General features: G+C 50.1%; 1 protein-coding gene across 6 annotated transcripts in view; it reads right to left on the reverse strand.

Annotated features, from left to right (window-relative positions):
- Nucleotides 1–27,719, reverse strand: part of LOC100660888 (UPF0547 protein C16orf87) — a 113,284-nt gene that overhangs the window by 17,896 nt on the left and 67,669 nt on the right. For 3 of the 6 annotated variants that reach the window (XM_064274120.1, XM_023555667.2, XM_064274121.1), the window contains 5 exons: nucleotides 10,200–10,290; nucleotides 5,248–5,681; nucleotides 2,527–2,632; nucleotides 1,938–2,031; nucleotides 1,320–1,429 (listed from right to left, as the gene is read on the reverse strand). In XM_064274120.1, coding sequence (XP_064130190.1) covers nucleotides 1,320–1,429; nucleotides 1,938–2,031; nucleotides 2,527–2,632; nucleotides 5,248–5,681; nucleotides 10,200–10,290 — 835 coding nt within the window. Of the gene's footprint in view, nucleotides 1–1,319; nucleotides 1,430–1,937; nucleotides 2,032–2,526; nucleotides 2,633–5,247; nucleotides 5,682–8,647; nucleotides 9,084–10,199; nucleotides 10,291–17,829; nucleotides 26,921–27,719 lie in introns of those variants that run through there. The other 3 variants (XM_023555666.2, XM_023555668.2, XM_064274122.1) reach the window with 2 other exon arrangements.

Below are 27,719 nucleotides of genomic sequence, written 5' to 3' on the forward strand. Positions count from 1 at the left end.
TGGGAGAACTCACCAGGGACCAAAAGAGGCTGCCCCAGTAAACTCAAGGTGTGCCCTTGGGTCCAGGGGCCACTGCCACTGCCATCTGGGTTTATCAGGACCTTTGCTCTGGGCCGTTTCCAGCTCAGAGGGTGAGTGGTAAAAAGAAAGAGAAGAAGGCTCAGTTTGGATAATGTAGACCAGGGTTGCAAACTCATTCGCCTATGGGTGCCAGCTAGTACCTACAAGGCAAGAAACCTAAATGGGTGAATCAGACAGATGTAAGAAAAACATTTTCTTGAAACACAGCTCTCTTTGATTTTGCCACTTGGTTTTGTCTTTGGTTTTGCCACTTCTGGAAGAGACATGGACGCAACAAGTGCTTGATCTCCTCAGCACTTTGAGAGGACGACAGCAACAGAAGCACAAAAATAATGGCCTCGGAGCTCTTGGCTCACTGTCAGGTGGTAGGGGGGAGTGGTGCAGACTGTGGCAAGTGGGAGGCTGGCTGCCCAGTGTAAAAAGGGCAGCCACTGTGAGCTTAAGCAGACTGCAGCTGGCTGAAAACGCAGACCCATCAATGCTATATCCTTTACATGTTCAAGAAGACAGAAATCTAGGTTTCAATGTGAAATATTTTAATTTCCAACTGCTGGCAACTAATTCAAATTTTTTTTTAATTCTGTACGCTAAAATGAGAGAAAACTGCAGGTCAAGTCAGGCTTACTGGCCAACAGTTTGTGACAAAATGGCTCGGCTTTTCGTGTTACATAAGGGAAGTCAAGCAACCAAAACAAGAAGAGGGGACGACATGGCCGCAGATGCCCTGGAGGAGTTAGAGGAGAGAGAGAGTCTTCCCTGGAATCAAGGCCCTGAGCCAGTCGTGAGCTTGCCTAATCCTCACCCTGAGCCAGCTGTGAGCCAGCCCTGACCCTACAATAACCCTAACCCTGAGCCTGGTCTGAGCCAGCCCTGAGCCAACTCTGAGCCTGCCCTAACCCTAACCCTGAGCCAATTCTGAGCCTGCCCTAACCCTAACCATGAGCCAGCCCTGAGCTAGCCCTAACCCTAACCCTGAGCCAGCCCTAACCCTAACTCTGAGCCTGCCCTGAGCCAGCCCTCAGCCAGCTCTAACCCTAACCCTGTCCCTGAGCCAGCCCTGAACCTGCCCTAACCCTAACCCTGAGCCTGCCCTGAGCCCGCCTGAACCCTAACCCTGAGTCCACCCTGAGCCTGCCCTAACCCTAACCCTGTCCCTGAGCCAGCCCTAACCCTAACCCTGAGTTTGCCCTGAGCCTGCCCTGAGGAGGAATCGCCGCCCCACCTCCCAAGACACTCACTACTCCATGACCAGGGTGAAGCTGTTCTTGCTCTCGAAGGCATCATAGAGCTGGATCAGGTTCACATGGCTGAGCTGGTTCATGATGTTGATCTCATTCTTCACATCCTCCTTGTGGAGCCAGCAGAGAAAAAGAATTTCCAAGCAAATGGGTCAGGAAGAGAAGCCAGTTGAGCCTCCAAGGAGACAGAAACACACACACACACACACACACTCATCCTTCTTCCATTTCTGGCTCTTGCACCAGGTTTCCTTGACTTGCCACCCAAGCCAGGCTCTTACAAACAAGAAAGGATCTTAGTCCAACCCACCCATTTCACAGATAGAAATCCTGAAGTCCAAGAAGAAAAGGGCCTTGTTGCTCAGGATCACACAGGCATCATGGCAGAGCCACGCCTGATGCCCGGGCGTGGATGGGCAGGTCAAGGCTAAAGGGCTGTGAGGTCCCTTGCTGAGTACAGAGTAGGAGTTGTAGAAAGGGGCTGGAAAGATGGCCCAGATTTCCTGCTCAGTGTGGAGGGGACCACGGCAATGTGGGGCCCAAAAGGAGCCTATAGGAAGTGAAGGAATTCCCGAGGTTGGCCAGAGGGACAGGGCTGGCCTAGGGCAGATGCCTCACCCGGTCCTTGGTGCTCTTCACTTTAATGATCTTGGCTGCCAGTGGGAGGCCCGTGGACTTCTCTGTGCACCTGTGAACTTGGCCAAACCGGCCCCTGCAGAAACATGTCAACACGGCCAGCTGAGAGCCCAAGAGGTCACCACCACACATGGCGGACTGTCCTGCACCCTGGGGCTTACTGGTCCTATCCCCCTTCCCCATGCCCATACCATGTGAGCTATCTCGTACCCTAGAGGACATCCTTGTTGTCACCTCCACACCATGTGGGCTGCCCTGCCCCTTCTGGTATATGCTTCCCACATCTACTGTGGATACACCTACACCCCACCACCCTGCAGCTCACCTCACCACCCTGCAGCTCACCTCATCACTCCACGTGGGCTATCTTGCACCTGGGGGAATATCCTCTCCATTTCACTCTGTGTGGGCTACCCCATTCATTCTCACGCTGTTGGGATACCCCACTCTGGCCTTGGCTCGATTAACCAGTTCCTTAGAACCTCCCCCAGCAGCACTCCAGCTCAGCTCTCCAGGTGTTTCTACCCCAACCCCCTTCTCCCACCCTCATGGAGACAGAAGGCACACCTACCCTCCCAAGACTTCATGCTGACACACTGCATAACCCGCTGAGATAGAGGCCTCCTTGACACTCACCACCCGGTGTTCAAAGGGGGCTGGCGGAGCCGGACTGTCATCTGTTCAGGAGGTAACAAGGTACTGTGAGCCTCCAATACGCAGCCCGCACCTACCTCACAGCACCCCACCCCAGGCCCACTTAACTGCACTGGCTCCACTGAGTGACAAGCACTTTGCCCCTCTTACCAGCCCCTGGTATTCTGAAAGCCCCTTTCTCAAGAATCATCTCATTAGAGCCACCCATTTAGCAGAGGAGAAAACTGAGCCTCAAGAGAGGTGAGGTGGCTAGCTGAAGGTCACACAGTGAGCCAATGACACATGGAGCTCAAACCCAAGTCTCCAGGCACCTAGGATGGGGAGCGCTTTTTGCAGTTAATCATGGCAAAGTCAAGTTGTTGCATCCTGTCTGTTCACTGAAGTCTAGGGGGGAATCCAATGTGGGCCCACAGGAAGCAGAGGTAGGTATTGTTGTTGTTAGGTGCCATCGAACCGGTTCTGACCCATAGTGACCCTATGGACAACAGAAAAAAACACTGCCTGGTCCTGCACCATCCTCACAATCCTTGTTATGCTTGAGCCCATCGCTGCAGCCACCATGGTCAGTCCATCTTGTTGAGGGTCTTCCTCTTTTTGCTGACCCTCTGCAGAGGTAGCTGAGAAGACCTGAATGATGGGACTGCATTAAAGGCACAGGTGGATTTATGGAAACCAGCATGGGGGGGGTGCGTAACAAGGAACCAGTTGGAGAAATAAATGCCCCACTCTCTCCCTCCTCTCACCCCCAGATCTCCTGACAGCGGATCCCAGCCAGAAGCCAGAGGGCAAGATTGCTCGCAGCTGCAGCCCACAAGGGCTCAGCTTCTGGGCACGGACAGGGGAGAGGTCTGGACAGCGGATCTGAAGGGGAAATGGAAGACTTAGAGTTTTTTTTTTTTAATCTTGTGCTTCAGGGGTGGTATGAATACCCAGAAACGTTACATGAAATAGAGGAAAGGAATAACAGAGTCTCTAGAATGTGCCCAGACACGATGACTTAATCCAGTCGGTGTGTTAAGGGCTGGAAGACACGGAGGCAGGAAGTCACACAAATGAGTGGACATTGGCTCAGGGCTCGTCTGTAGGAGCACTCCATTCACTTCCTGACCACAGGGAGCACCCGGAGTGCACCACTGACAACACCAGTACCCCAGAAATCATGTGCCCGGGGCAGTGGAAATAACGCTATTTTCTGTTAAAAAAAAAAAAAAACCCAGTGCCATCGATGATATGAATTTTCTGTTAGTTCGGTTTAATGCAAGCAGTTTTCTGCTTCCCAAAGTGGAAGTTTGAATTTGTTTTGGGCCCTGTTGCTCACTCATTCTTTTTACTGCAAAGCAGGATTCCAGCCCGGGGCTACAAGGGTTAACACTGTGTGTGTGTGCGTGCGTGCGTGCATGCGTGTGTGTGTGTGTGTGTAACAGATTTGATGTTTATAGCCAAGAGGTTTACTCGTCAGGTCAGATCCTGGCTCCGCTGTTCCCAACTCTGTGGCAGTCAGCGTGTTTCTTGGTCTCGCCTGTGTCCAGTCTCCTCTCTGTAGGATGGGCCCCCACTTCGTAGGCTTGTGAGGGTAAACACAGGTGCACAGCGAGCCTTCAGCTAATGTCGGCTTTATCGCCGCCCAAGTCTCAAGAAAAGACACCAAAAGTCACAACCTGCTCTTAGCTGTTTTGGCAAGTAAGGGAGGCCTGTGTCCACCTGTAGACCAAGTCATCCAGCGGGACAGAAAGCAGTCCGGGGGATCAGGATGATAGGGGCCTGCAGAGCCCAGGACCACAGGTGACGAAGACCAGCAGGACAGACCTGCACAACAAGCAGTTGTTCCCTGGGGGCTTCCAGGAGGTCTGGGATGGAGAACCAGAAAAGGGCTGGCCTTCCTGCAGCCACACAGAACGGGGCTCGGGCCAAGGAGGGCGTAACCCTATGGGCTGGAGGACTGAGGGTCTTTGGGTCACAGGAACACGAGGACGACTCCCACCACCACTAGGAAGGAAGAGGTCAGCAGCCTCCACCCCCCCTTCCCTGTCTCAGGTTCGGTGAGCCCCACCCAGCTACCGCCTAGTGAGTTCTGACCCGCAGCCTCCCTGTGCGTGTTAGGGTAGAACTGTTTTCCACAGGGTTCTCTACAGTTGATTTTTCAAGAGTAGGTCACCAGGCCTTTCTTTCAAGGTGCCTGTGGGTGGACTCAAACCTCCAACCTTTAGGTTAGCAGCTGACTGCATTAACCATGTGCACCACCCAGGGCCTCCTTTAGTTAGCCCACGGGGTGTGAACACCTGCGAGTGGGTTTTATACACCAGTCAATTCAAGTCTTTGCTTCTTAGCAGGAGCCTTTTCTATCTCAACCCAAAATGATAGAAATGGTGGCCAGCTTGGGCGAGCAGGTGGCTTTGAGAAACCCACCCAGTGGAGCCACCCAGCTCACCTCCTCTTCTCCGACAACAGTCAATCAGAGTCCGCCGTCTGCATCTTTGTGCCTCGGTCTCCCACCCAGGATGTCCCGGCAGACTGCTCCCAAGTGTCAGACTCCCTGAGACACCCATCAATTGTCCCAGGAGGCTGCAGTAAGGGCCCCAGAGTAGGACCTCCAAACCCGCTCACCCTGGGGTGCACAGCAAGTGTCGGCCTCACTTACCCAGAACGACGCTGCCAGCCTCAGGCCCGGGGGGTGTCCTCCTTCCTGCTCCCGCTCTCCCTGTGCTACCGTCAGGGCAGGTCTTCCCAGGCTCAGGGTTTCCTGCTCCTGGGCCTTTGTCAGGCCTCGGGTCCGGGGACCCAGCAGCATCGCCTCCCTTGTCCCTTCTGGCCAAGGTTGGTCCCATGCCGGTCTCAGCCCCAGGCCCAGGCTTCTCTGTCCTCACTCCCCCATCGCTGCTCCTGGCTCCTTGGGGCGTCTGTTCTCCCGACTCAGTCCCAGGGGCCTGAGGACAGCACCTGGGCCCGAATGGGGCTTGCTCTCCTGAACAAGCAGCTGGTGGAGGCCCTCCAGACGGTGTGGGTCTGCGGGCACCCCCTCGTGTCACAAGCAGCTCCCCAGGAGTATCAGTCTCCTGCACCAGTACAGAGATCCTGGGGCAGAGAGAAATGTGGCCCTCAGTATTATGGATTGAATTGTGTCCCCCCAAAATATATGATGAAAATCCTAACCTCTATGCCTGTGGTTATAACCCCATTTGGGAAGGGGTTGTCTTTGTTATGTTAATGAGGCGGGATTGGTGTAGGGTGTATCTCTTTTGAGATATAAAAGTGATTAAATGCAAGCTAGGAAGCAGAGACAGGGAAGAGAGATGCCAAGCCATATTAAGATCACCCAGGAGCAGAAACTCAGAAGAGACAAGGACCTTCCCCCAAAGCCAACAGAGAAAGAAAGCCTTCCCCTAGAACCGGCACCCTGAATTCAGACTTCTAGCCTCCTAAGCTGTGAGAAAATTAATTTGTTTGTGAAAGCCACTCACTTATGGTATTTCTGTTATAGCAGGACTAGGTAACTAAGACCAAAAACCAAACCCGTTGCCGAAGAGTCGATTTCAACTCATAGCTGACCCTATAGGACAGAGTAGAACTGCCCTATAAGGTTTCCAAGGAGCAGCTAGTGGATTCAAACTGCTGACCTTTTGGTTCAAATCAAGGACTCTGGAGTCAGAACAGACCTGGGTTCAGAGGCCTACTGCTGGCATTCATGACCATCTCTTGGTTCACAAAGCAAGGCCCTCCCCCAGCACCTGAAGGCTCAGCCATCCTCTTGGAGCTGCTGGACCTCTGTGGGCAGTGCCTGCCCCTGGGTGGGTCTGAAAGCCTGGGCAGCCTGCCAACAGCCAAGCGTTGGGCAGAAGGCAGCAGAATTCCTCCAGCTCTGTGCCCCTGGGGACTAAGGAGGGGTTGGTGATGGCAGGGTAGGATACATTCCCATACCACTTTGAGTGGCCCAGACTTTCTACCTACAATGCAACACGCACACCACCACTCTCACTTCCCACATCCATGGCAGGCATTGCTAATCAATTACAGCACTCTGTTCACCAAGTCCAGACATGGCTTCAGGATGCTCAGCACAGGCAGCCCTGCCAATCAGCCAGCACTTGAGTTCAAACCTGTTTTCCTTGAAATACACCCACACACTATGTGAGGTGGGGCAGGCAGTGACTCTCCACTTCCTAAGCCCTGTGGTAGGTCTGGTGTGCCTGAAATTCAGCTCAGGGCTGAAACTGAGATAGACCTTTTCTCCTTCTTCAGAATATTTTGGAGCTCCTAACAAGTTCATAGAAAGTACACCCCCTCCCCAGATTCCATATTTAAACCCTGGCGGGGATCCAGTGATGCCTGCCAAGAATCTATCCCTCTGGCTTGTTGGGCCTCCTGGGAGGCTTCCATTTCCTTCTAGGACAAAGGCAGACAAATGAGCTGAGCTTCTCTGCCAATCACCCCAGCAAACACAGACCCAGGTCCCCTTCCTGAGCCAGGCCTCAGGGGGCCTCCGTTATAGGTCAGGGTACCTCAGAGCTAGTGCAGGAGGGTTACCAGCCCCTCAGAGAGAAGCCTGGGAAGAACAATGCCCTTCAACAGGCCGCCCTGGAGACAGGATGGGGCACTGCCCCACAGGGTGAAGAACACAGGGCTAGGGAGGACTTGGGAGCTTGTGGATTCTGGTTCTCCTACGCAGTGTCTGCTGAGCTCAGGTCCAAAGGCCGCACCCTATGGGTCGGGTCAGCTGGCAACAACTCCAGGTTCAGGTCCCTGAAAGCCCTGCTGGGTCACCCAGCCTGTACTGATCTCCACGTGTCTGTGTGGTCTGTCCTTCCTCTCCCCACCATACAAAAATCAAACCAAACCCATTGCCATTGAGTCAATTCCGACTCATAGGGTTTTCGAGGACTGGCTGGTGGATCTGAACTGCTGGCCCTTTTGGCTAGCAGCCAAGCTTTTAACCACTACACCACCACAGTTGAATTCAATGCTGGCCTGATGAAGCAGGATGGTGCAGTTGCTACACACACAGAATCTAGACTCGACCTCAATTCGGGTCCCAGCTCTGCGAACGCCTGGCAGCCTGAGTCCATCACTCATCGATCAAGTGGGGACAGCAGTAACACGGCCTCCTGGGGATGTGGTGAGAATCAGATGATGCCGTAAGATGCTCAGCCAGGGGGAGCGCTCTGTGAGCCCCACCCTTTAGCTACTGTTGCTCTAAGGGCTAGTGGCTCTCAGCCTTGCTCCACGTTGGACTCACCTGCGGAGCTTGTGTGAAAAACAAACAAACAGTACCAATGCCTGAGCCTCACTCCAGACCAATTAAATCAGAATCTCTGAGCATCAGTGTTTTTTTAATTCCCAAATGTCATGGATTGAATTGTGTCCCCTAAAAAGATCTGTTAACTTGGCTAGGTCATGATTCCCAGTATTGTGTGATTATCTACCATTTTGTCATCGATGTGATTTCCCTATGTAAACCCTAACTCTATAATGAGATGGATTAGTGGCAGTTATACTCATAAGGTCTGCAAGATTAGATAGTGTCTTAAGCCAATCTCTTTTGAGATATAAGAGAGATAAGCCAGCAGAGAGACATGGGGACCTCATACCACCAAGGAAGCAGCACCAGGAATAGAGCGTGTCCTTTGGACCCGGGGTCCCTGTGCCTGAGAAGCTCCTGGACCAGGGGAAGATTGAGCACGATGACCTTCCTCCAGAGCCGACAGAGAGAGAAAGCCCTCCCCTGGAGCTGATGCCCTGATTTAGGACTTGTAGCCTACTAGACTGTGAGAGAATAAATTTCTCTTTGTTAAAGCCATCCACATGTGGTATTTCCATTACAGCAGCACTAGATGGCCAAGACACCAGGTCATTCTACCAAGTGGCAGTTAAGTATGGGTGCTCTAAGCTCCTCGATGCCTAGACCTCCTCTGGTCTTGCCCTGGTCAGCCTAGCCCAGTGCTGTGCATACAGCGGACACTCCACAGGTGCAGCCTGCCCAGGCTCCAGCTGAGGGGCGGCTGTTAATGCCTTCCCTTGCTCAGCTTGGAAGAGCGCCCGCTTACCTTGGAGGCCTTTCTCCACCGCCATAAGCAACCCTGGCTTGGACTGGAGGCTCTGGAGGTGTGGGGGGCTGGGGACTGGTCCCTGAAGTCAGCCTCAGCCCATCCTCTGAGGTCCGAGAGTCAGGTCTGCAGGGGAGTGCTCCTTGTTGCCTGCCAGGTGCAGCTTTCTGGCTGCTAAGAACCTCACTGGCCCTGCCAGGGGCTGCAGACAAATCCAGGCTGGTCCTGGGATTCTTGCTGGCTGTCCTGGGAGCTCTGGCTTCCACCTCTGTGGGCAGCAGCAGGGGGTCAGATGGCACCTGGCCTTGGCCAGGGACTCCATCTCCCTGCCCTGACGAGGCCCCTGCCTGGATGAGGAGGTCCGCTCCCATCCTTGAAGTGTGGATGGGGGGCAGCCGCTCCACTGGCCCCTCTGGGGGGCCTGCCTTCTGGCTCTCTACAGGAAAAGAAGCCAGATAAAAATGCACTGTTAGGAAGCAATCCCACTTGGAAGAACCTGTCCTGACAATATTTGTAAAGAACGTGCAAAAGGCCATTCAGTGCAGCACCGTTCATAGTAGCCAGAGGCTGGGGCAGCCCAAGTGGCCATCAGTAGGGGCTGTGGGCTAAACCATGGCGCATCTACACAGGGGGTATCACCAGCCATAAACAAGGAACAAGTCTCTCTATTCACCGCAATGGAGTGATCGCAGGATATACGGTAAGTGAAAAAGCAAGGTGGGGAAACTGGTGTATGCTTCTGTTTGTCTAAGAAGGGAGGGTGTGTGTGTGTGTGTGTGTGTGTGTGTGTAATGTCACTCTTAAAATAAAAAAATGGGAGGGTAAGATCAAAGCTTTTTTAAATGACTACCCATCGGGGGATGGCAGGGATTAAACAGGGTGCAGGGAACAAGGATAGCAGATAGGTTTTTTTTTTTAATTGTGCTTTAGATGAAGGTTTACAGAGCAAATTAGTTTCTCATTAAACAATTAATACACATATTGTTTTGTGTAATTGGTTGCCAGCCCAGTGATGGGTCAATATTCTCCCTTTCTCCACCTTGGGTCCCCATTTCTATTCATCCAGCTTTCCTGTCCCCTCCTGCCTTCTGGTCCTTGCCCCTGGGCTGGTGTGCCCATTTAATCTTGTATACAAAGTTGAGCTACGTGTATTATTGTTTGTTTTATGGGCCTGTCTAATCCTTGGCTTAAAACCTTGGCTTAGATTTATCTTAATAGGCCTTGTTTTGTTGATTTGACTTAGGAACCATGTAAATGTTATGCAAAATTATTTTAAAAATTAAATTAAAAAATGAATCTATGAAAGTTGAAAGCAGAATGGAATAAAGACACCAGAGTGCTGAGTGGGTGGACAGTCGGCTGGGAGAGGAACTATCCCCGGTGACTTTAAAACAGCAGCTGGCTGTCTCTCTCCAGCGGGACGTACATATACGGGACAAAGAGAACAGGAAAGAATAAAGCTTTAGCGGTTTTTCAGTAATCGTACTGTTGACACTGGTGGTGCTGTTTTTCTTCTGAAGCTGTTGTGTGTGAAGAGTGGGGTCCCACTCACCTTCCCAAGGCCCCCTGATCTCGGCTTGCACACCCCTCGAGCTCAGCCCATACTTTGGTTTTGCTCCCTTCTCTTCTGCATTCTCTTTGTTCTGAAATAACAACCATAAAAGCTATCAGCATCATCAACATCATCATTTAGGCCACATTTCTTGAGGACCTACCATGTTCTTCAGATAGAGATATTTAGGTTATCTCGTGTGGTTTACAATATTGTTGTTGTTGTTGTTGGCTGCTGTCAAGTAAGCCCTGACTCATGGTGACCCCATGTGCAATGGTGTCAAGCTGCTGTGATCTAAAGGGTTTTCACTGGCTAATTTTTGGAAATAGGTCACCAGGCCTTTCTTTCTAGTCTTAGTCTGGAAGCTCCACTGAAACCTGTTCAGCATCACAGCAACATGCAAGCTTCCACTGACAGATGAGTGGTAGCCGCGCATTAGGTGCATTGGCCAGGAATCGAACCTGAGTCTCCCACAGCAAGAATTCTACCACTGAACCACCACTGCCCTTGAAAAACTAGTTAATATCAACTCCGATTCACGGCAATCCCATGTGTACCAGAGTAGAACTGTGCTCCAAGGGGGTTTCAATGCTGATTTTCTGGAAGTAGATTGGCCAGAAGTAGAGGCTTCCTTCCAAAGAGCCTCTGAGTGGACTCAAACCTCCAGCCTTCTGATTAGTAGATATTATCATTATTATTTTAGAGACAGAGACACTGAAGCTTTCCCAAGGTCATAAAACTTAAAAGAGGGGGAGTCCACTTTCAAACCCAAGCTCTTCCCAATGCATCATGGTATTGCCACTGAGGGGCAGACCCAGGCCCTGACAGGGGGCTCTCAACAGACTGGAGCTCAAAGGGCTTAGACTAGGGATGGAAAAGAAACTTAATCTTAAAAAGTCAATTCTGATCAGTTGGCTGTGGCTTCTAGAGTGTTGGTTTAAGTTGGATTCTGAAGTCAAATAAATCTGTGCTTGGGGGGAAAAAAGAGCCACGATAAATTAATAATGTCTGCCTTGCAGCTGGATGGGAGATCCCAGGGCCACGTCATTACAGTATACCAGTAGTGGTCAGGAGAACGGACTCTCCAGCTACAGGTGTTGGGTTTGAATCCCACATCAACCCCTTGGCCAAGATACTTCTCTGTGTCTCACTTTCCTCATATGTAAAACGGGATAAAATATTATGAGCCCTGGTGGCGTAGTGGTTAAGAGCTCAGTTGCTAACCAAAAGGTTGGCAGTTGGAATCCATCAGCCACTCCTTGGAAACCCTGTGGGTCACTATGAGTTGGAATTGACTCAAGAGCAACAGGTATGGGGTAGAGTTATTGAGAGGATAACAAAAAAACAAACCATATCCACTGCCGTTGAGTTGATTCCACCTCATGGCAACCCTAGAGGACAGAGTAGAACTGCCCCATAGGGTTATCAAGGCAGTAATCTTTACAGAAGCAGACTGCCATGTGGTTCTACCACAGAGCAGCTGGTAGGTTTGAACTGCTGACCTTTTGGTTAGCAGACAAGCTCTTGACCACTGCGCCACCAGGGCTCCTTGTTGAGAGGATAGACTGCGTCAATACGTGAAACATCCCGAGGAGCGTATCCAGTGCATAGTAAGAGCCCACCCAGCAGCTGTGGCGATTCTGTCCTGCCTGAGACAAAGACCTGTCGGTGTTAAAAAACGTGTAAGGTCGTCCAGCCGAGTGCCTGGCACCAAGAAGCTCTCGGCAGCTCTTGGTTGACGCTGACCGATGCGTACCCAGACCAGCGCCTGCAGCACATGTGCTGGCCCTGAAACAGTCCAGAGCACAGCCCCACAGTGAGTTCAAACAAAGGTTTCTAGATGGACTAGCCCCTAGCTGGCTCCCCTTGATGCTTCTGGGGGTTTTGAGCTTTCGACCAGTGAAGTCCTACGACTCCTCCTGGTAAACTTGTCAGAGCAGCAGGTCTGCTCACAGTCCAGAGCCCAGGCTGGGCCCCTAGGCCCAAGGCACTCACCCCAGAGGGCCTTTTTCCTAGCTTTGCAAAAAAAAAGACAAAAAACCCAGTTGCCTTCAAGTCGATTCTGACTCATGGTGACCTCATGAGTCCGAAGAGAACTGTGCTCTAAGAGGTTTTCTTGGCTGTAATCTTTATGGAAGGAGATAGCCAGGCTTTTCTTCTGTGGTGCCACTAGATAGCTTCAAACAGCCAACCTTTATATCAGTAGATGAGTGCAGACTGTTTGTGCCACCCAGGGACATTTGGCTGTGCCACAGAGGACCCTAACTAGTTGTTCAGAGGCCAAAGGCAGCTACAGGTGCATTTTGTTTGCCTTGCACAGCACGTGCCTGTTAAAATTTTTGTTATCAATATTTAAAATTTTAGGAGATTTTACATTAAAATTCAAGGTTTCCTTTTGAGGTGATGGGTATATACATTGTGAACCGTATACTTAAAATGTCTGTAGTATATTTACATGTATGTGTATAGGTAATTCTACGTGAATTATACCTTAAGAAAACTGATTAGAAAAAAACTCTGGGTTCTCAGTTTCCCTTAAAAAATTTGAAGATCTGGCAAGTCTAGGCTACCGTGGCAAACATCTCTAGATTTTTAACTGGGATGGCAGTCCTCACCGGTCCTTGGCCCTAAGGCTGAGGGTCGGTTCCCCTGTTCATCCTACACCAGGCCCACTTCTCTCTGTCCCATTACCTGCTCATCCTCTTGGGATTTCAGAACACCCACCTTTGCCCTCTAAATGCCAGGGCGCAACGCACGGCAAGGACTGGCCCAGACCTGGCGTGTCAGCATTTAATAAACAAATGTTAGCTGCTGCTCTCAGGGTCGTCACCACCATCATCAACGTGACCCATCCGTCTTGGCCTCTTTCTGAGACTCTGTCCTGCCGCCCCCGTGGCTGAGGGAACTGGAGGCATTATCACTGGCCTCCTCCTGTTTCACACCCCGGGAGGGGGACTTGTACAGGCTGCCCTTTGGCAGACCTTGCTGGGTTCAAAATGTACCGTCTCTCCGTGTTTAATGTAGGCACCTGCGTGTGTGCACACACACACACCACAAACACATATACGCACCATACACATACATACATATACACAGCACACACACACCACAAACATGCATATACACACCATACACACATCATATACACACCACACACACATACATACACATACAGAGCACACACACACCACAAACACAGATATACACACATATAGCTATACATACCACACACAACCTACCACAAACACATATATACACACCACACATACATATGCACACACCACAAACACAGATATACACACATATACCTCTACACACCACACACAACCCACCACAAACACACATATACACACCACACACATACATAGGCACACACCACAAGCACACATATGCCTGTACATACCACACACAACCCACCACAAACACACATATACACACAACACACATACGTATATGCACACACACATATACATACTACACATACATATACACACCACAAGCACACATATGCCTGTACATACCACACACAACCCACCACAAACACACATATACACACAACACACATACGTATATGCACACACACATATACATACTACACATACATATACACACCACACAAACACATCTATACACACCATGTACACACACACCACAAACACACATATACACACCACACACACACACAGAGCACACCCTGCTGGATTCTGGTTTCAGTAGTCCTGAGGGCTCAGCCTCCTGGCCCCTGCCTCAGCCTGCACACCCACAGGAAGTAGAAGAAACCCCAGACAACACCTAGAGGACACATGTGTCTGAACAAGGCTGTGATGAACCTCTGGGTGAGCCTGAGCCTGAGCACCTGGCTTCTGGCCATAATCTAATTACTTTATCAATCAAGTGCCACTGCACACTTCAGAAGACCCAAGGGGGTCCTTCCCCAAGTCCTGGCACATTTTTCAAAATTAACAGCCAGTGCTAGGATTCAATTCAATTCCACAAATGACTACCACAGTCCTACTCTCTAAGCAGAGCCCTGGTGGCGCAGTGGTTAAGAGCTTGGCTGCGAAGCAAAAGCTCAGCAGTTTCAACCCACCAGCTGCTCCTTGGAAACCCTATGGGGCAGTTCTACCCTGTCCTATAGGGCCACTATGAGTTGGAATTGACTCGACGGCAGTGGTTTTGTTTTTTGATTTTTTTTTTTTAAGCAAGCTTAGGAAACACAAAAAGGGTCTTGGTGAAGTATCCAGATGCAGAGTTTTCAGCACTGACAATGTATTAAAAAGCCAGGTCCGTGTCTCAGTTCACTACCCATTCTCAGAGTGTGTCCTCTGAGGCCAGTGGGGCCTCAGTCCAGGGAGGGAAGTGGAGGCCTCACACCACGGCCAATAAGGAACTGACAGCTTGGTCGGGAGGCTAGGCTCGAAGCTGCAGACAGCTGCTAACACGTTATTACGTTAATTACAAGGACCAGAAGAGACATCACCTAAGTGCCAGTGGAGCAGTATACACAATAAATGTTGCAAGGATTCAGAAAAGAGAAAGTTCTATGATTCTCCCCCATCCAAATCCACTGCTGCCGAGTCAATTTCGACTCATAGCGACCCTACAGGGCAGAGTAGAACTGCCCCAGAGTTTCCAAGGAGCGCCTGGCGGATTGGAACTGCCAACCTCTTGGTTAGCAGCTGCAGCACTTAGCCACTATGGCACCAGGGTTTCCAGAAGTGCCTAAATACCTGCAACATGTATGACAACTAACGTCATTAATATACAAAGAGCTCGTGCAAATCAATAAGAAAAGAACCAAACACCAAAATAGAAAAGAGAGATAAGAATGAGCAGCAATTCACAGAAAAACACAAAAGGTTTTAAACTTACGAAAGATGTACAATCTTACTTCTAATAAACCAAAAAACCCGTTGTGGCCAAGTCAATTCTGACCCACAGCGACCCTGCAGGGGCCTGTCCCGCAGAGTCCGAGTCAATTCTGACCCACAGCGACCCTGCAGGGGCCTGCCCCGCAGAGTCCGAGTCAATTCTGACCCACAGCGACCCTGTAGGGGCCTGCCCCACAGAGTGTCTGAGGAGTGGCTGGTGGATTCGAACTATTAACCTTTTGGTTAGCAGCCAAACACTCAACCATTGTGCCACCATGGCTCCTACTTCTAGTAAAAGAAATACAAATTAAAACTACGATGAGCTGTATCAGCCTATCTACTGCTCATATGTTTGAAATTTCCCACAGCACAAAGTTTTAACACGTTTAATGAATTTAAAAAAACAGTGATTTAAGAGATATATAACCAATTGCAATGCATAGGTCTTATTTGGATCCTGATTCAAATAAACAAAATCTGAAAAAAAAAAAAGGATAAAAGCCATCTGGGAAATCTGAACACTGACTTTGGTGGCATTATGAAGCAACCCATTACTTTTGAGGTCTGATAATGATAGTGTGATTGTGTGTTTAAAAACAGTTCTTGTCTTTTAGATGTAACTGCTGAAACACTTAGGGAAGAAATGATCTACTGTCTCGAACGTTCTTCAGAATAATCTGGAGAGGGGAAGCGGCCACGTGGGGACAGATGGAACAACACGGCTCCAGCTGATGACTGACGCTGGGAGACAGGTTCCCAGTGTTCGTTACGCTAATCTCGCTATTTTTATCCATTTGAAATTTTTCACACTAAAACATTAAGAAATATACAACAATAGTATCTCATTTTTCATCCACCAGACGGGAAAAGAATCACACAGTAGAGGTCACAAACATCCCCGTATGTTATTGGCAGGAGACTGGACTGGAATAAATTCTTCATAGGTGGGCCTGGTTTTATCTGCACAAATTTACCCTTTGGCTTAGCATTCTCTTCCAGGAATGTCTCCTACAGGAAAGCCCATACCTGTGTCCAAAGACATACATCTATGGATGTTCATTGCAGCATTATTTACAGAAGCTAAAGAGGAGAAACAATTCAAAAAAACAATGGTGTGAGGCTGGTTAACAAATTAAAACAGATCCCAGAAAAGGGAACACTTTGCAGCAATAACAAGAAAAAAAGAAAATGCGGAAATTTTCTAGGCACAAATAAGAAACAATGTCCAAAATATATTAAGTTAAAAAAAAAAATCAGAGACTGACAATGTAAATAATATTTGAGCTAAAACGAAGTGGCAGCATGTATACCAAGGTCCCTATGGATGCACAGGCTGTATCTGGATGGACTCTGGGGAAACTGGTCCCTATGGTCACCTTGGGATCAGGGCCTGGGGCCCGGGGGCAGGGGGAAGGGGAGCATGCGGTAGGAGGGAGACAAAGCCTTTGAAAACCGAAAATCCAAACCAGTTGCTGTCCAATCGAGTCCGTCTCATGGTGACCCCATGTGTGTCACAGTAGAACTGTGCTCCACAGGGTTTTCAACGGCTGATTTTTTTTCAGAAGTAAATCGCCAGGCCTTTCTTCTGAGGTGCCTCTGGGCAGACTCATATCTCCCTTCAACCTTTCAATTGGCAGCCAAGTGTGTTAACCATTGCACTACCCAGGGATTCTAATAGATTACACGTGTACACATTAGATTAATTTTTTTAAAAAAGCTGAGATTGGCTTTCGGTGCAAGGGTGGAGGGTCACATCTCCCTTCAGGACACACTTCAGAAGAGGCAGAGAGAAGGAAGCTGAGGTCCAGCGTGGGTGCTCTGGGAAACGCCGCAGGACAGCTGAGAGAAGGGGTGGGGGGTGATCTCCAGCCTGGCTGTGGGTGGGGAGGACAGACAAACTCCTTTAGCCTCACCCTGAAAGCCTGCAGAGCTGACACAGAGTCAGCACAGACCCCATCTTATCTCTTGCAGAGGCTGGCTGGTAACTGCAGGGATTTGCTATGGGGGCTCCCAGCTGTCTGGGTGTTGCTAAGTGGCTGATCACTGAGCTGTTTGCAAACAGGGCATTGCTTCTACACACCTCGCCCGCCCCCCTCTTCCCCCCAGCCGAGCCCATTAGCCAGCCGGTTTGATTATGCAACCCTTGGGAACAGCCGCCCCCAGAAATGCCACCCTCCACCCCCAGGCTCCGGCTCCCACCTGTCGTCCCCTGTGGGTCACTGTCAACACTCATGTCCAAGGGCAGTTACACATTCCATCCACTCTGGGGCAGAGCACAGGAGCGGGGGCAGGAAAGTAGAGGAAGGGGGCAGATTTGGGTTTCTGAGCAGGGGGCCTTGTCAGGGCACACTGACCACTACCCACCAGTCTCCCACCCCAGGTGTGAAGGAGCAGAAAGGGGCCCTTGGAGAAGAGAAGTCACAGGATGTCAAAGAAACTGACCAGGCCCCCTCTCCCTAATTGCCGGTGGGCCCTGTTCTGGGTTCCCTGGAGCTGCCCCAGGCCCACCATGCTCACCTTCCTTCCCTGGGGGAGCAGCAGTCCTGTGTCCCGTCAGCAAACAGGCAGCTCTGAATTCACCTCTAACCTCTAAGCTTCCTGACTCTTCTCTTCCCCATCAACAGGTCACACAGGAGGCATCAGAAGCAGACAATACCTCCCAGCGCTCCTCAGACCAGCTGCCCCTCCAGTCTCCCCACCCGGGCCCCTGGGCCTCCCTTCCAGCCAGCAGGGCACCAGCGCAGGGAACAGCAACCAACCTCCTCGGGGACGTCAGTCAGGCTTCCCTTTCTCCAGGGCACGCTCCCTTGCATGATGAAATCCACCACCTTTGAGTTCTGGAACATGGCCCCCAAGAAAGAGATGGCCTTGTCCACAGCCACCACCATCCCGAAGAGGGCTTCGAGTCGGGTGCTGTGCTGGGCAGCGTCCTGCCGCACTGCCCTCACCAGCTCCAGGACCTCGGGGCTCCCAGCCTGAGGGTCAGCTGGGGGAGTACCACCAGCCCCAGCCTGGGAGGCCTCCAGCCGGTGAAGGCCTTGCTCCAGGTGGCCCATGCCACGGTACAGGCCCTGCAGCTTCTCCGTCACATCTTCTTGGAAATGCAAGAGCTTGTCAACCTTCTCGTTCAGCATGTTGAGCTGTTTGTCCACGGTGTTTATACAGGCCTTGCCCAGCACCGGCAGCCCCCGGGGCCCCAAACTCTCCTTGGCGGTTCCTGACATCCTGATGCAGGCTTGACAACGCCGGAGAAATGGCAGAATCACAGACGCCTGGTTGTCACTTGGGCAGTGACATTTGGAAGTTCATTGTCCTTGGAAACTAGCGCCTCGGCCTCATCCCTCAGTGCCAGCCCATCAGTCGCCTGGCTGCTTGGGAAGCCCAGTGGCCCAGGGCCTCTCTGTGCCTCTGCTTATCTCCCACTCTGCCACGCCGTGAGTGGCGGGCTGGGTTTGGCCCAGGCCCCTCTCCTTGGGCCCTTTGACATCATGGCAGCATTTAACATTCCTTTCTGAGAGGCTGCTGATGGGTGAATATGTTAAGAATCTGCCCGAGGCCGGCAGGGGCTTGAGAAGCTGAAACTGAAGGTTAGAAGCAAGGGGTCCTTTAGGCAACTCCTTGTCAGCCAGGTGCTAAGAGGGGCTCTAGGGGCTCCAGGGCAGAGCGAGACCTTTAGAGGCCCAAAGCGCTGGCTAGTAGGGGTGTCTCCGTCTGCTGGGGTGTCTTCCTACCACATACACATAATTCACCATGAAAAGCAAAACCAACACAGAACAAAATGTGAGGCTGTTCAAAAAAGCCCTCATTTTTTTTTCCACAATGAAAACGTTAATGCTTTAGCAAATTGGAAACACACTTTCGGCGCCCTCACTTAGCCCAGTCGGCGGGCGCCCTTACTTAGCCGAGAAGCCCTGGAAGCACAGTGGTTAAAAGCTCGGCTGCTAACCAAGAGGCAGGCAGTTCAGATCCACCAGCCCCTCCTTGCAGACCCTATGAGGCAGTTCTGCTCTGTCTTATGGAGTCGCTATGAATCAGAATCCATTCGACGGCAACAGGTTAGGTTTGTTTTTTTTTACTTAGCCGGTCCCCTGTTGTGCATTTAGGCTGCCTGCGGGGTGAATCTACAGGGCCCTCCCCACCCAGAGCCCCCAGTCACTAGTCACTTGTATCTAAAGATAGAAGTGAGGGACAACAGCCCAGGCTGCTCACCAAGTGCCACCCTGCAGGTCACATTCTTCGCAGAGCCCTCAGGAGCTTTACCAGCTGTCCCCATTCTCCCCGGTAATTACTACGCAGGTAGCCAGCACTACTTTCTAATCAGAAACAGACTCAGTAGGATCCTGGACAGGAATTCGTCCTGTGGTCTCTGAACCTTTTAGCCCTAGGAGCCCCTTGGTTCAAACGAAACATTTTACAGAAGCAGAAATAAAGCAGACAGAAGAGGTTGATGCTGAGGTGGGAAGCAAGGGGGCACCGCAGAACCCTGAGGTTGCCACAAACCCCATTTTCATCCAGCCCCTCATTTGGAGGGAGCAAGGCCAGAGAGGGAAGCTTGTCCAAGGTCAACCAGCCATGCAGCCATGTAGCCTCTTGAAGATGGTCCAGGGATAGTCAGTGATGGCACCAAATGGGGGGGGAGGTTCTTTCAATGGCCCCCTAGATCTCCACCAGTCCAAATAAAAGTGATTATGATAATAAACTTTAACCTAGAAATCTGACATCTACAAGCGGCTTTAGGTCATCTTGCTATTTTAGGTCATAGGAAACTGTGCTGATTAATTTTCTGTGTCACCTTGGCTGGGCTATGGTGTCCAGGTGTTTGGTCAAACGCTAGTCTAGATGCTGCTTTGAAGTGTTTACACGGGATTAAATCAACTGGCTTTAAGTAAAGCAGATTGCTCTCCATAAAGTGGTGGGCTTCATCCAATCAGTTGAAGACCTTAAGGGTAAAGCCCAAGGTTTCCTGAGGGAAACCTATAAATAGACATCCTGCCAGAATTCCTTTCTCTCCCTCACCATCTGACCTACCAATACTGGGACACAAGACTGCCAGAATTTCCAGCCTGTCCTACATATTTTGAATACAAGACTGCCAGAATTTCCATCCTGTTGCCTGACCTATGGATTTTTGGACTTGCTAGCCCCACATCTCAACGAGATGGATTGACACAGTGGCTGCAACCATGGGCTCGAGCATAACAACGATCATGAGGATGGTGCAGGATGGGACAGTGTTTGGTTCTGTTGTACACAGGGTCACTGTGAGTCAGAGCTGACTCAACGGCACCTAACAACAACATCACCACAATCACATAAGCCAATTCCTTCAAATGAAAATAATAATAATAATAAAATTAAAAAATATATATGTCTTATTGGTTCTGTTTCTCTATCAAACCCATTGCTATCAAGTCAATTCTGACTCATAGTGACCCTATAGGACAGAGTAGAACTGCCGCATAGGGTTTCCAAAGAATGGCTGGTAGATTTGAACTGCCAATCTTCTGGTTAGCAACCATAGCTCTTAACCACTGCGCCATCAAGGCTCCTGCAAACCCTAAGACAGCAACATACAAAAACAGCATGCTTGGCCACGAACACATCTCTCTATCTGGGTAGCTGCCCCTGTGCAGCCCTTGTAGAAATCCAGACCCATTTTCGGGGGCACAGTCCTGGTGTCTCTGATGGAATAGCCTTGAGCATATTTAAAAGAGCACCAGTCGGTTACATTTGCTGTACTTTTAAAACGAACACGCAAACAAACGAACCCTCCTTGGAAAAAGCAGTTTGGGAAACACCTCATGCCCCAGCCCCTTTGGGGGATTTACTATTCACCTCAGCAGGATGTCCTTTGCCACAGAAAAGAACCAGGCATCTGATTAGGGAATCACCCCTTCCCCCTCACAGCACACTCAGTTTTTTCCTGTACAAAGAGAATTCCTTGGATCAGATTTTGGGAAATTACTGCCTAGAGAAATTTCTGGAAGTCTCACACCCAGCCCAATGCCTCTCCCACGGTAGGTACAAATATTTTTTGTGAATGAAACCTCAACAGTCTGAAGAGTCAGATCCCGGTCTTTGGGAGAGACGTCCCACCAGAATATACATACTACTGGCTGCTTCTTATTACTGCTGCTATAGAGATCTAAGCAAGGGCATCCAGACAAGTCCCTGTTAATATAGCCTGGAAAGATACCTTAAAAGTCCAGAAGAACTCGAAGGAAACAATCAAGTACTCCAGACACATTATATACCAGTTGCTGTCAAGTCAACTCCAAATCACGGTGACCCCCTGTGTATCAAAATGGAACTGTGCTCCACAGGGTTTTCAATGGCTGGTTTTTAGGGAAGTAGATCAGGTCTTTCTTCCAAGGCACCTCTGTATGGACCTGAACCGCCAACCTTTTGGTTAGCAGCGGAGCTCGTTAACCATTTGCACCACCCAGGGGGCCCCCTGACATATTAGTAAGTATCTATGTCAAAAACTAGTTTAAATTTTTTGTGGATTCACCCCAGGTCTCCCTTAAGTGTTTCCTAGAAATAAGACTTCTACTTTGGCTGTTCCAGAACCACCTGGAAGCTCCCAGAGGACAGTAACGGTGCCAGGCTGCCCTCTGGGTCTGGCACATGGCAGTATTCAATACTGTATCAAAGGAATGAACTAAGGAGGCCACAGCAGGAAACAAGAGGCTGAGTTGACACTGGAAGGACTTCTGAAGAAGGAGGCAGCTGAGGCCTGGGTCTCCAGAACAATCCGAATAAGAACAGGGAAGGAAACCTGACAATTCCCAGAAGGAAGCTCTGGGAACCTCTGGGAAAAATCTCAGAATACGCCAGCAGGAAAAGACCTTGAGGCTTCTTTGATGTAAAAGAGTAGCCAGGAAGACCGCCTTGAATCCCTTTTGTTTTTCTGTCAACAGGAGTTTATGAGCACATTTATGAACTCCCAAGTGGGAGCTCATGGGTTCTCTCCAACACCCTCTGATGTAAAGGGCTCAGGAAGTACCATGCTTCTCGCCATTCGCTCCAACTCTCTCGAGTTCTTTTGGGACAATGGTGCCTGCCCAGAGGAGAAGGGAAGCATTCCACCTCCCAAGTCAAGAGAGTGCAGACCCAAGAAGAGGCAGCTGTGCTGGGTCGGCACAGAGCAGCAAGCCCAATAACACCTCATCTTTCCTGGGTGAGGGCAGGGCAGCTGGTCCACTCCCAGGAAAACACAGGCTGACTTCTGTTTGTCACCATGCACTGAGCCACTAGACTCTTCCTGGTCTTTCTGGTGGCCTGACAGTGTCTGGGCTCACGTGGAGGGAGATACCACAACCTCTCATTTTAAAATGACATCAGGACTCTAACTCAAGTTGAAAGATTGACCTATATTTATCTCCTTTCTTTCCAGAGACCTCATTAAAACGATAGTAAAGGAAAAAATGAAACAAAATAGACACCCTCAATCACAGAGAGGATGGAAGAGGAGCCACTGGGATGAGTGTGGTCAATGAGCTTCTAGAAGACAGGAAGCTGTCAGAAAAGAGGTAACTGGAGAAGCAAGAAAGAGAAACCCACAGTCTAACTGGTGGATTCAGACAAGCATAGAGTCAGCTTTCCCTGCAGAACCCCAGAGTGGCCTTTGGACCCTGAGACCCTGGGTGGGACAAGGGGGAGGGTCGCCACACCTCTACACAGAATGGGCGCAGCCAAGAGACCCTGGACCCTCACAGATCAGAGGACTGTTTCTGGGGATACGCAAACCCATTGCCTTTGAGTAGATTCTGACTCAAAGTGACTCTACAGGACAAAGTAAAACTGCCCCATGGGGCTTCCAAGGAGCAGCTAATGGATTCAAAGCTGACCTTTTTGGTTAGCAGCCAAGCTCTTAACCACTGCATCACCAGGGCTCCAAGGGTTCACAGTACAATAGATTCTATATACAGGCTTTGGCAGGTTCCCCAGGGAGCTCCTCCTGTGATCATCTCAACAAACCCATTCAAGAAGCCCCGACCACCCACTCAGTTTTTAGTGTCTTATTCTGAATTACACACAAACAAAAAGGGATAGCCAAGTATTTGAAGAAAGTCCCAAGATGAAAAGGGGAGAAAAAAGCAGGTAAAAACATAACCCTGGAGGAGACACAGGAAATGCAGACATAGAAGAAAGCTTCTAAGAGGCTCCTGTTATTTAATGAGAAACTAATTTGCTCTGTAAACCTTCATCTAAAGCACAATAAAATAGTAATAATAAAAATTTTTTAAAGGCTGTCATTAGGAGTCACAAGAAAGTGTGCAAAGCTATTTCATCCATTAAAAAAAGAAGGGGCTGCTATGGAGAAAGAGCAGTTGTAGACTAATAGAGAGCTCTTGGAAATTAAAAATATGAATATTAAATTTTTAAAAAAATCTAACATAGGGGTTGAAGAATATCCCAGAAAAATAGAACTAAAGATGAAGACACAGACATAAGGAGAGAAAAGATAAAAAAGTTAGATAATGGATTCAGCTGGTTCCACATCTAATTAATTGGCACCTCCAAAGGAGAAATAAGAGAAAGGGAAGGAAATCTTCAGAGATACTACAGTCGTTAGGGACCTTTAGAACACAGGGATAAAGAGGAGATTCTAAAAGCTCCCAGAAATTTAAAAGAAAATAAATTACGTACCAAAGAACTAGAATCAGAATGACATTAGACTTCTCCCCCTAAAAAGAACTGGATGCTGGAAGACAGGTCAAACGTAGAATTCGAGGTTGGAAAACATTCCGTCTTAGAACTTTGAAGACATTGCACCACTGGCAGAGAAAGAATGAAGAGTTTTCAGACTTGTAAAGATTCAGAAAGCTTATGTACCCTTTCAAAGGAAGCTGATGTGAGGGTATACTCCAGCAAAACAAGGAAGCAAGCAAACAAACAAAGAGTTTCAGGGAACAACTTCATTCTTGGTCCAAAGAACCTAAATTAAAGCAGGAGGATAGAGAGCCCTCAGAGGATGTCAGAGTGATAAAGTCAGGATGAAAAATACCAGAATTAAAGCAGTTCGAATCCACCAGGCACTCCTTGGAAACTCAATGGGGCAGTTTTACTCTGTCCTATAGGGTTGCTATGAGTTGGAATCGACTCGATGGCAGTAGGTTAGTAAAATGTTGAGAGCATGGGGCCTAGAGTCAGACCGTCTGCATTTAACTCCTGCCTCTGCCACTGATGACCCTATGGGGCAGTTCTGCTCTGTCCTATAGGGTCACTATGAATCGGAATCAACTCAACGGCAAAGGGTTTGGGTTTTTTCTGCCACTGATGAGAGGGAGTCTTGGGCCGGTTCACTTAGCCCCTCTGAGCCTCCATTTCCTGGTGGGTAACATGAGAATGTTAACTGTACTTTCACTTCCTGGAGTTGTCGGAAGGATTACAAGAGAACACTTGCCTGGCGCTCAGAGCGGTTCAGGGCACGCAGTAAGTTCACCAGTGTTAGCTGTGACTATGAGGACGACAGACGGGGCAGGAAGGGAGCAAACGGAAGCAGAGATTCCAGGAAAATCAGGGTTCTCACAAGAGTGAGATTATAGTACAATAATTGATTTCTAATGAATAATATGTAAAGCTATGATAAGGTAAACACTCCACACAAGGAAAAATAATAATATATCTACTGTGAGGATGGGGAGTGGGGTGGGGAGCATGAGAGCTAAATCCTCATTTATCCTAATAGGAAGTCCACAGATAAGGTATAAAACTGAAAATGAAGTGGCTGAAGAGAATATGGAGGGCAGACCAGAAGGAAAAGCTAGGAGACGTGACCGTGGTTGCCTCGGGCAAGCAGAACCAGAAGCAGGTTGTGAGAGCTTAGGAAGGCAACACTGAAGGGGCACCGAACACCCTGTTTCTCGTGATCTGTGTAGGCATCACAAGGACGCTCCAGACGTGGCAGTCACAGGGCTTGGTCTAACCAAGTCAACCATCAGGACAATCTTCTGACAGAAGTGTCTTGAGGAAAAGCGTCCTTGTTTCTTATTTTGCACTAAGGAGCCATATGGGCTAGCTGCCTACCTAGAATTAAGCTCTGAATTCCGGCTTTCACCACCTGTAAGGGAGGCTCAGAATAGTGCAATAATCACATGGCTATTTCAGTATTAAATACAAGTAAAATACCTAGCAAAGTGGCTGGTACATGGCTGTTGTTGTGGGCCGTAGAGTTGATCCTGACTTGTTGTGACCCTATATGACAGAGCGGAACTGCCTCATAGAATTTCCAAGGCTGTGATCTCTTCAGGAGCAGATTGCCAGGTTTTTTCTCCCGAGAAACCACTGGGTGGGTTCGAACTGCCATAGTTTCGGTTAGCAGCCGAGCACTTAACCATTGTACCACCAGGGTTTCTTTGGCATAAGGTAAATACATGACAATGGTAGATTGAAGCTACCATCCTTAAGGCCAACCTCACCTACTTTCTGCACCCCTCTCAGCCCACTCCCTGCCCCAGAAGCTCAGCCTAACAAGACAGCCATGGGCTCAGTCACCTCACTGCGGGGTGAGACAATAGTAGAAAGAGACGGGGGTCTCCCCAATCCTAACCAGTCCAATCCCCCAGGCACCTGGCCCAGCCCAGGCTGCCTCCTCCAGTCGCACTGTGAACTCAGAAAGTGCAAGCATGGCCTCCGTCAAGCCACGCATACTTAGGAAATGAAAACAGCTGAGAAAGAATGCAGACAACTTTGGGGTGAGCTGCTATTTGGCACCGTCCACCCACTGCACCCTGCATTGGCTGGGAAAGGGCCAGGCTGGCGATCCCAGGCTGCACTCATCAGCCAAAGCTTTCTGCTGACTGAGCTTCCTGGCCCAAGAGGACCCAGGTCTGGGGAACAATTTTCGCCGGGGCCCCCTTAGTCCCGTGACCCTAACGATTGCTTCTCAGGCTCCTACTTCAAAGCAAATTGACCTGGAGCTGCCCTTACCGCAAATATCTGGGTATAATCTGACGCCCACTGCTGGCCCCTGGTGCTGGGGCCGTGCAGTGCCAGCGCAGGGCACAGAGTCCCCATCCTGCAGCCGCGCCAGCTCACGTTTACTCTGCGTGGAGATGGGTTTTGCCCAGCTGCCTGGAGCGCCGGGAATGAGGTGGGCTGGCTGGCGGGATAATGTCTCTAGAACTTGGGCGGCTGTGATAAGCCTGGCATTTCCGTTATCTGTGACCCTCTGCTCTAGGCCTCCAGAGGCATCCAGAGGGTTCGCTGGTTATCAGCTTTGCTGGGCTCTATCTGCCTCCCCGGGGGCCTACTTCCTGCTTCACTTAGAGCAGCGTCCAGCTGTGAAATAAACACCGTGTGCCCCTAGAAGGGAGAGAGGGAGGGAGTCCCAGGGCAAAGAGGCCCTGAGTTTAAAACCCAGAATCCTGGGGCTGAGCCCCAGGAGGTCAGCTGGGAATCCTGTTCTCCAGGCAGCCCTCCAGGCCTGATCTTTAATGGGGTTGATTGCACCCTGGCTGGGAGCCTTGTCAGTCACCAGCAGGATGGGCGGGTCTGGCTATTCCTTTTCCAAGTAAAACTACTCAGGAAGCAACAAAGAAGTAGAGAGTCTCCCAGACTGGGGCCTGTCCCAGTGAGAGGGGAAAGAAGATGACCCAGGGTCTCTGCTGAGTGAGATGCCAGCTCCAACTCAGCTGCTGCCCTCAGGGAGGGTTCCCTGGCCAGGCTGCCCCAGGGTGCGCTGGAGGAGGCTGACCCCTACACAAGCACACAGGCACACACACACACACACACACACACAAGCACACATGCACATACATGTGCACACGCACACACACACGCATGCACACACACGCACGCATGCACACACACATACGCAAGCACACTCAAGCTCGCTCGCTGTGCTCCTCCTTTAGCCAAGCTGTATCTTTTTTTTTTTTTTAAATACTTTTTCAGTATCCACTCCCAGTTCCTATTTGTGGTGCACTCTACCTGACATATACAGCCTTGGTGGAAAGTAACGGCCACCTCGAGAGACAGACAGATTTAGGGCACCCCTGGGCAAGCCACGCAGCCTCTCTGAGCCTCAGATCTCTAGAATGGGGATAATAATAAGTTCTACCCCCTAGGGCTGCTGGGAGAAGTAAGCAGAGCTCCTGCATAAAGCACTGAGAACTGAGTCTGACATAGCAAGTGCTCCGTGGAGGCTGTTCTCGTTGTCCTCTTCCAGGGGACCCAGGCTTGGTGGATCCCACCTGGAGTTTGAAGCTTGGGAGAGTGATGCAGAGATGGAGCGTCCACTCCCAGTGTGACAGGGATGACATCCTGGGCAGATCCTTCCTGTGGCACCTGCTGGTCACCTTCATGGAGCCGCACGTTGTCTCCCCTGTCCGGTCGCCCTGCAGTAAGCTCCCTGTCTCCACTTAGGATGGTCAGAGTCCTTTTCTACTGCTCATGACTGAAAACAGCCAAACTAAAACATTTTCTATCCGGAACCCGACTTTGTCCCTGGGCGGCTGCAAGTGCCAACTACCAAGTCAGAGAACACAATGGTATTTGCAAGTTGGAACTGGGCCAACCAGTCTCACACCAGCACACAGTGTGGTCGGCACTCCTGCCAGCTCATGCTGCTGCTGTGTGTCTTGGTTTGCTGGGTGCTCTGACGTGCGTCATCGCTGCTCGTGGGAGGTGGACGTATTAGGAT

This window comes from Loxodonta africana, chromosome 21 (genome assembly GCF_030014295.1).
Source record: "Loxodonta africana isolate mLoxAfr1 chromosome 21, mLoxAfr1.hap2, whole genome shotgun sequence".
Taxonomy (NCBI): Eukaryota; Metazoa; Chordata; class Mammalia; order Proboscidea; family Elephantidae; genus Loxodonta; species Loxodonta africana.